The sequence below is a fragment of the Petromyzon marinus genome, chromosome 2 (genome assembly GCF_048934315.1).
Source record: "Petromyzon marinus isolate PM22_M1 ecotype Great Lakes invasive population chromosome 2, UKy_Petmar_22M1.pri1.0, whole genome shotgun sequence".
NCBI lineage: Eukaryota > Metazoa > Chordata > Hyperoartia > Petromyzontiformes > Petromyzontidae > Petromyzon > Petromyzon marinus.
The window spans coordinates 21561770-21571525 of NC_133668.1; the positions used below are offsets into that span (position 1 = coordinate 21561770).

The following is a 9756-nucleotide window of genomic DNA, read 5'->3' on the forward strand; positions in this document are numbered from 1 at the left end:
GTTGAGAAGGGGGAGGGCCTGTGCAACAGGGCAGAGTCAATACGTGTGGATTGGTGCTGTGCAGAAATACAATGGGCTGGTCACCATAAAGGTGTAATGACAGTAGAATTAACCTGCGGTGTGAGTGTACTAGTGGCCACGGGAGGTACTGTAAGGACAGGGGAGTCGGCCTACAGTGCGAATGGACTAGTGGCCACGGGAGGTAATGACAGTGGTGTCAGCTTGCTGTACGGTGGGACTGATGGCTACGGGAATGATCGAGAATTGGAGCGTGGCCAGCTGACGGAAGAGGAGGGTAGAGTCTGCTGGAAGAGCAAACGTCCAGAGTCAGTGAGAAGGTTCGTGAATGGGGGAAGTGGCCTCGGTCCATATATAAGGAGATGCGTGGGAGACTCGGGGCTGTTGCTGTGGGGTCTCCGCCTGTTCGAGTGAACGTGTCTCTTCAATGAAGAAACCATCTCAAGACAAGTGTGTCAAGTCGTCATTATAAAGGGACTATATCCCCCAACTGCTCTCAGCCTGTTGCATCGTAGACCATGTGGAGTGAAACTTTAAACGAGCCGAAGACTGTTGTCAGCATGACCCAGTTATCGTTGATGTGGGGGTAAAATATTAATACATTAATTATGTATTGTAATGAGCGCCTTCTGCGACACGTGGTGTAGAGGGTACTTCTTCTTTTATTCTTACACAGGCACAACACAGGCCAACCTTATCTTTCTCACTCTGAGTACAACACTTAGAAATTAGAGTCTCTACTGGCTACACACAAACGGCCGATCACTGGGTGCAGTTCCACCGTCCACACTTGGCTACGCGGCTGGCTGGCGGCGTGACGAGGATGGTGATGGAAGCCCGCAGGACATCTTCCACGTGGCCGGACGACGGAGAGAGATGACGGCGAGCAGCGACGCAGTCCGGATCAAAGACTCCACACACGAACCCCGAACCCTCGTCCGCCCCCGCTTATATCTCCCCAGGCGCGGCTAGGCTCCGCCCCTGGCCACGCCCTATCGTGGAACCTTCGAGCAGGTTCCCAGAGCATATCGGCTAGCCCCGCCCATTACCTTTGCCCCAGATACCTCTCCCTTTCAGATTGGATGTTGTCTTAGCGGTGCTCTTACCGGTGCTTCCCTTTTCCAGCCGGCGGGTGTCACATGATGTCATTACATGTATATGCTGAACTTCTTACACATGGTACATAGTCAACCGTGCTAATTGTGCTAATAATAATTGTGCTAATAATATAGAAATTGGTTTTCAATCTAGAATAATTCTGATGGAAACCAAGGTGTTTCACATGCAATACGGGTGTTTTTCAAAGTTATTTGGTGTTTTACAATTGCATAAAACATATGGGTTATGCATGTGCATTGTAGCTTGGTAGGATTGAGCGCAACTGCAGCACACGCGTATGTGATCAAGTGAAGAAGCCACTGAGCCCAGCGTGAGGATGATGATAAGTGCGCTGGAATTGTATTTGTCTGGCAGTGGATATTGTAGTAATTTCACTGTCCCATATGTCAATCTTGCATGTGGCACAGGAGTGCCATGTCAACGGGTGGGTGCTCGTCTTGCATTGACGGTTATGGATGTATTTACTTACATGGGTTTATTCAGGCTTCAGAAATTTCTTGTGACAGACGCAGATAAATGCAAACGTGGCTAATATGGGTGGTATACAGGTTAAATGCCAGCTCGAAAGATAAACTCAAGATAATCTTGGGGGCATCGGAGGCAGATTATTACACGCCGTCCAAGCAATATGAACAGGAAAGAACAACAATGAGACAACCTTCAATTTAATTGACCATTTACTCAAACATGTTTGACCGAGGGATTGATTGGTCGCGATCCCAATTAATAATTCGAGGGGAAAAAAATGGACGAGGGATTGGGTTTGATAGGGTACATTTTTGGGTTCGAGATTTTCGAGTCATCGCAAGCGTAGTCTAGCATCGTAAATTCTGACATCGTTGCGAATGAATACAGTGCAGTTCATGTTTATCCATTGTTGTGGACTTTCCTTTGCGGTGTCTGCTAAGACTTGACCACCAGGGCTTGTCACGTGGTGTTGACGTGCAGCTTGGAGGTATGGCCAGGAGATGGCAGTGCTCAGAATAATGCATTCATGCGCTGTTGGTTTTCACAAAGTACCGCATTCACGTATTCTCCCATATACCCCCCACACACTCATTAATGGCAATGGCCAAATATCCCAGTGCAGGACGCGCTTGAAAAAGAACCGTGATACTCCGTGAATCTTTCCCCGTTTAACAATGTTAACTGGAAATAATGAGTATTGACCTCCGGCTTATTATTAAGATGTGTAATACTGCTGGGATAGTTCGGGAGAGTTGGATAACATTGCAGATATTAACACTGTTATCACAATAGGTAAGGTTTCACGTGATTATAACGAAAGGAAAAAGTCACAGCGATACCGCATGAATTGTGTGCTGTTCACATCACTCGTGTAACAGACACGACAGGACGGTGCACGTTTTCGCACTTCCATACAGCTCTCCTTTATTGTTTCGGGTTGTACCCCCACGTGTTTGTTTGGCATGGTAGTGAAACGTCGGACGTCATGCCGAACAACATGCAGTGCAACTCAAGAGCACATTCGACAACGGATCTATTACGTCACCTTGACTTTTATTCGACTCAACGGCGCTTGACATGAACCAACACAGTTGCGTAGACCCACGTCATTTCCGTGGTGAAAATGCGAGTTACGTGACGTCACCACAGCAGCCAAGTGACTGGAGAGGAGCTTTATTTAAACCATACTCCAGTCAGGCATGAAAATAGTGTTACATAGAATGAAACACATTACATTGTGATTTAGTACGCAATATACTGCGACAGTCGTCTTTATTTTACCTCGTGAATGTAATATTTATTTACAATGAATTTAATCAGTAAACGATGTGGGCTCGTGATATTAAACGCTCATAAAGTAAGCTTGATGCCAGAATAATTTAAGAGGAGGTGAAGAGGAAGGCGAGGTTTGAGATGTACCGCCATCACCACATTGCATAATCGTCCAACCTGAGTAGGGAACACACAAAGGACCATCGTTAGCTCTGTAAGCATGAACAACAATCGTGTGCCATCAATATTGAGCCCACATTCAATGTGTGACTGTTATCTGTTCAAGGGAAAAAAGTAGCTATGCGTAACTCCAGTCCTAGCTAACATGTCTCCTCCATATCCAAACAACTCCTCTTTGAGCGTACCTCGTTCACTGGTTCATGTTTTATTATGACGCTCACAATAAATGAATCAGACTGAATGCGTACGAATAAATGTTCCATGAAATGGGTTCATGTGACCCATGCAATGGGTAGAGACCGATATTACCATATTCACCACATTGTATAAAAAAAAACCTTTCAATTAATGACCCTGAATTGTAAACACTCATTTAATTACGAGACAGAAATTCGTTTTACCCCTATTTACTCAGCTGACGGTCCTTAGCAAGTGGTGTAAATTCCACATTCCCATGGCAGGAACAATGGTATTAATTCGCTAACCATTGTTTTTACTTCTCACAAAAGTGTAAGTAATTTAATCATGAAGAGCTCAATTATCTGGCAGCCATAGTTAGAATTGAGTGCATTGTCCAGTTGGCTCTATATGCTGTCGCGCTATGGTGTTGGTATTATTTTGATGTACAAAAAAAATATGGGTCACAAATCACCACACAAAATAAGCGATGTATGCTCCATAGAAGAGGGACCACAGGTGTGTTAAGCCCCAGTAAAACAATTATTCATCGAGTCTTATGGTGATATCGGATACATACTGCTGCAGCTAGATAACCCTGGGTAAATTTAGCATGCTGACTGCAGTAATGCATTAGCATTTTATAAATAAGCTTAATTTTAAAACAAATATTGTATGCTACAGTTAGAGGAGCTATGCACCTCATGCTATTTTAAATTAAAACACAGAGCACACTTGCACCTGTACCTATGTTTGTTTTCTGGTGCCTCTAGCTCCCAGATGTTCACACACTCTTTTTCGATTTGCCTGTGTTTTTGTCACCGTTAAACTAAAATATACGGCTTACCTGTACATAACTTTTTCATTTAACATTTGCATTACATTATCTTCGCACGTTTCGTTGACACTACCATCAATACCTCTTAATAACCTTGGACTCGTTCTCTGCAAAATGTATGTCTTTGTTTTGTTCTTGCTGTGCTCACACAGCATGGATTCATTTTGTTAGCCAGGAACAGAACCATCCATATAACAAATACAAAATGAATGTGAAACGGAAAAAGGTGAGAATAGGTTTTCCCCTTTTTTCTGGCAACAAAAGCAGGTGTTAAGATGTTAAAACACCAAAAGTTTCAGTTTGGTGTTTCAACATCTTAACACCTGTTTTGTTCCATTGGAACCTCCTTTGCCAGTAGCAAAATATGATAATTGTTTTTTACACTTTTATCTGGCAACAAAACTGACACCTTTTTTTTTACAAGGAGTCATTTTTGCATTGACCACAATACCTGCGGTCGGAATGCAAACAAAAAACATAACTGATAATGTATGCACTGTCCTTGAAATTGATTGGTCCACACCCGAGACAGCTTTCCTTAGAGCCTCGTCTTACATGGTGTTGGACCAGATGACGCCAAAAGGCGCACAACTCAAAGACAATGCACCATCAGAGTATGAGAACATTTACACATGCTTACCCCGAGCTCTCATACTCTGATGGTGTGGACCAATCAATTTCAAGAACAGTGCATACAGTACATTATCAGAGTTATGTTTTTTGTTTGCATTCCGACCGGAGGTATTGTGGTCAATGCAAACATGACTCCTTTCAAAAAAAGGTGTCAGTTTTGTTGCCACATAAAAGGGTAAATATGGAACTGATTCAGAACATTTTCATACTTCAGAGGTTCGTAAATGTTTCTTCCTTTTCGGTTAATACTAACATAATAAACATTGTCCAGATTATTCATTTAAAATTGGCTTAACTAAGGCATACGTCAGTAAGTACATTTATAAATGCACAACTTTATGACGTGATATTTCGGAAGATTAAGTGTATGAAATGAAGGGGCTGCATTTGCAGAGCTGTGTAAGTACAAACCGAAAAGAACTCACCACCATCATTCACCCTGCTTATTTGCAATATTAACAAAAACAGATTTCTGTATATAAGCCTTTTTTATCGGAGCAGAGAGAGGAAATCCAGATGGAATAAGGTCAGTCCTCACGACACCGGACTGCAGGATGAGTTGAAGATGTGACGGCGAGTCTCACCCATAGGTGACCCTCTCCTCTGCCGGGTCCCGGTAGATCCAGTTTTCCGGGGTCAAGGCTCTCTTACCATACCTATGGGCATGCGCACGTATACGCCAATGTTACAGTACAAGTACAGTTGCCATCACTGTGCGTCACTTGACACCCTGGACAACCTTGCAAATGAAGTGTTCCATCTCAAGGGACTATCCAGGTAAAATATGGCAATGAATATAACATAAAATTTCCACCAGTACTGTAATACGTATGTCCCACCCCGTATTCATCATATGCGTCACTTGTGATGCTCGCTACTTCGTATGTAAATTCAAAAATACTTCCGGTAATGATAATTACCGAAGTATACATAGCGAAAAGATTTACAGTTTCATTGCAATTGTTGTCATGTTAATGCATGCCTATGGACTGCTAGCTGTGGGGATTAATGGCTGTGTGAGAACTTCGCATTAATCCGGGCAAGGGACAAATACGCACCATGATGTGCGTGTGCGTGAGCGCGCACGCATGTGCATGCGAGTGATGTACATGACCTGACAACATCATCTGGGTTAAGTCGTGTAGCCCTGTTGCGGGTCTGTTGTGTGAGACACAGGAGCCGTGTGAGCCTGTGTGCCCTGGTGTGAAGTGTTTTGCACGTGTTCCAACTTGAGCCATGTTTTACACGTCTAATCATGTACGTTGACTTTCTTTCGCACCGTAACTAGTCAACCGTGCCAATCGGAGGGGCATGTGAGCCACGTGGTGCCATGTGAGCCACGCGAGCCGATGTTATTCACGTGTGCCATGTGAGCCATGTTTATCATGTGAGCCCAACGTAATTCACACGCGTCACGCGCGTCACGTGAGCCACGCGAGCTCCACGACACATCCACGCGTGCCACGCGCGAGCCGCGTGCGAGCGGGGATCCGCCAGGACCTCTGGCGCGTGATGAGGTTGATGTAGTGGCGCACGGCCGCCTTGTAGCGAGCCATCTGCTCGGGCGACGCGTTGTCTCCGGGGTTGTCGGGCTTGGGCGGGAAGGCGGACGCGTGCATCCCCAGACACAGGATGGCACACACGCTCAGGGCCAGAGCGGCCATGCGCACACGCGGGGAGACCATCGTCTGTCGTCACAATGGGCAGCGCCCACCCACATACATACATACACACACGCGCGCGCATATATATAAATGCACGATGCATAATGCACCGATACTAAAGGCAAAGATCCCCCGTATAGGCTTAACAGTTTTGGGTGGGTTAGTGCTGTCAACAAACGCCTACGAAGGCCGGGACGGCACACGAGGGGTGGGTGGCCAGCACCACGCGAGGCCCCCTCTGTCTCCCAAGTGGCGATGTTTACACATCGCAACAGGTAATCGTATAAGGCTGAGTCGACCTAGGGGAGGCCCACGACTGGTTCAGGTTAATCGTCACTGGCATTGGCCGTGAACGGTACTCAGACTCGGGTCGCCGATTTTTTTCGCGCAGTTCGCTAACCACACTACACGAGCGCTCCCGACACATTGACGTCTGTGCATACATCATCACGCATCTTCTATTCAGAATGCTTTACATGGTGCCATATGTTGGCAATAATACAACATTGAATTTTATCACTGCGTGCGTAGAGTATGTTCTACATAATGAATGTATTATGCATACGTGTGGACAGGCATGTGCACGCTAACATACCAACGCGATTTGTAACCGGGTTAAAATCAATTAACGAATCTCTCTTCAAAGTGAGATCCGGTACACATTGTACAGGTCTCATGTCTGGAGTAAAGAATTGATGTAAGCGACAGAGTAAGCACGCACGATCGTGGATGTTTTCTATGGTGACATTACAAATGCAGTGTGTTAACGTTTACAAATGCATTTCATGTTGGAATACTTAAGTAAATTAAAACAACACAAATCAGAAGAGTACGTTTTTTTATAATAATCAGCGTTTATATTTCAATGTTTTACTGATGTACATTTATTTATTGCAAAGACTTTTCTGAGGTATTCCTTTATATTTAATAGCATGACAAATTAAGAAAGATGGCAAATTTAGATAATTGAGGTCACAAAGTATTACGCCATATTTTTCATTACATTTAAAAGCATATGGCCTGAAAACAAATGCAAAATATAAGTAATGTACTTTTATTTAAAATGTGCATTTAAAAGTCTCATGAAAAACAATCCTCATGTTTGCAAAGAATTTGTGATATTTTGAAAAACAAAAGACAAAACATACCATGAGACGCATTTGGATTATACACGTAATGCCAAGGTGGCCTTTGTTAGCAATATATATTAGATATTGTTTGGGTCTTTCGCTAAAGTCACGTAGATAGGTTCAAAGAAAATTAAAATAAAATAAAACCACGATGTTTCGATCGCAACACAAGCGGTCGTCGTGTGTTGAGATCGAAACGTCGCCGTTTTTTGTTAGTGTTTTGTTATTTAATTTTAACCTATCTATGTGACTTACCGAAAGACCCAAAGAATATGAATTCCTGCAGTCACGCAAGCTCTAAGTCAAGATTTAATATGTATTAGAGTTTGATTTATTCTATAATGGCTTAAATACAGTTACAATAGGTTACATAGATGGGGTATTTACATATTAAACTTCAGTCATACTGCAAAAAATAAACAATTTGAAAATTGATGTACTCAATGAAATCTATTTGTCACAATATAGTTAAGCAATGGGATCCCTCATAGAGAAGATAATGCAATTAGGCACACACTTCACACATTCTCCATATAAGACGTGTAAATGACCATAGATAAATCGCTGTAGAACCATGGATTCCCATAGACCATTGCATTTCACAGGCAAATCTTTTTTTATTACATCACATATACATGCATCCTACAATTTGTATAGGTTATGTACATTACTGAGAGATTCGAATGTTGGCAGAGGTGCGATTTTTTTTGTTTCATGTTTAAAAATTGGTATTTGATCAATCAAAATCAATGTATTTACTTTGCAGTACTCTACATTAATTGAATGAAAATTGTACCAAATGCTTCCACTGGTATATTTCTATTATAATTTTCCAAAAGTTGGCTGAAGACTGAGCAGAATCTGAAAATAAATAATCATCCTATAAATAACGCTTTTATGAAGTAAATATAATTAAAATACATGGGTTGTTTCTTTGCGTGCCCTGTATTTGTGTGAATTATACTCAAGCACCAGTATCGTTGTGCCAATGCACGGATGAGATGCGCACTTTTCCAGACACGCCACGTAAACAGTGTACTGTAATAATACTCGGTTTATCTCACTGTAATAATACTCGGTTCATATCATTGCCCACAATGATAACTCGGCATGATTATTCAACCTGCCGATAGGAAAGACTAAACATTACCGACGTGATGCAGGATTCTTTGTTTACCGCTTTTGTTTCCTCGTTTGAAGTTATTTTCATTCAGAACAAAAAAAGGTTTATTAACTTTAATTCACTGCGGGTTGTACATTATTGCTATAGTATGTTCAAGCATGTTATTCAGTTCTTTATTGCTCGATAGCATCTTGTCAAACTCCCGAAGTTAGCACGGGCTTTTACTCTCAATTATTACCGTAAGTTTCTCATTTGTTATAATTCACATGCATTGTGCATCCTATTTCTAGATTAGACTACGGAAAAGTGATTAGGCATTTTCTAGCAATGTTTGAAAGTTCAATAAAAAAAAATATCCCATAAGCAAACAAGCTATTCGAGAAGAACTAATTTTTAAAAATTTTTTTAAAAAAAATTAGTTTGTGTTCTGGAGCATACCTTTCTGCACGTGATTTAGAAAATCCTTTCGCAATAAAATTCCAGGCAAAGCCAACTGAGTGTGGTGGACGGAGCCAGGTACTAAAAGGCACAACTGGAGCGAGCGCGACGCGAGGCAGGAGGACTCACGGATGCGTGCGAGCGGGCGAGCGAGCGGGAGACGAGGCTGTGAGGATTGAGCGTCTCTGGTCGGATGGCTCCTCCCTGTGACCTGAAGCTCTGCTGCCCGCCGCCTGCGCTCCCCTCTCATTTATACCTTAGCCGCTGTCGTCCGGAGGAGCCCCACGGTTGTTAAAATTAGGCAGAACCGGATACCAAAAAAAAAGTTCAAAGAAAACACAAGCACTGCCCCACTTGATCTTTAACGGGGAGGTGGTGCACGTGAAGTGACGCTGCTCAGCCGCGGCGCTCACCCCCGCAGTGACATACTCAACGCCTGGATGTGTTGGCACACACCACACATACGCGCTGCAGGACACACGACCGCACAGCACGCCCTGGTAGAAGAAGACTCACAATACGAACAAATCCACCCCAGCATGCAAACGTTTAATTCACATCTGAGAGAAGATGATCCAGATAAAATATTCAGGATGTATTACTCTGTGGCACATTTTTTGTTATTTTGCTTTTCTGTTCATTTTAACTAACGCTTTGATTTTTCATTTCCCCCCCCCACCCCAACCAAATGTATTT

At 43.0% G+C, this 9756-nt stretch overlaps 1 protein-coding gene across 1 annotated transcript; it reads right to left on the minus strand.

Annotated features, from left to right (window-relative positions):
- Window positions 1–2637: 2637 nt before the first annotated feature.
- LOC103091685 (peptide YY-like) lies at window positions 2638–9491 on the minus strand. The gene is made up of 4 exons (XM_032959215.2): window positions 9190–9491; window positions 6206–6393; window positions 5290–5361; window positions 2638–3054 (listed from the first exon to the last, which is right to left on the minus strand). Exons 2-4 carry the CDS (start codon window positions 6388–6390, stop codon window positions 3030–3032), a joined length of 282 nt encoding a protein of 93 aa, XP_032815106.1. The 5' UTR covers window positions 6391–6393; window positions 9190–9491; the 3' UTR covers window positions 2638–3029.
- Window positions 9492–9756: the final 265 nt, after the last annotated feature.

Coding starts and splice junctions, on each gene's coding strand:
- LOC103091685 (XM_032959215.2), bottom strand. CDS start 6,390: ATGGTCTCCCCGCGTGTGCGCATGGCCGCTCTGGCCCTGAGCGTGTGT. Junction 5,362..6,205: donor AACCTCATCACGCGCCAGAG/GTCCTGGCGGAT, acceptor GCATGCCCATAG/GTATGGTAAGAGAGCCTTGA. Junction 3,055..5,289: donor GAGGAGAGGGTCACCTATGG/GTGAGACTCGCC, acceptor TTCCCTACTCAG/GTTGGACGATTATGCAATGT.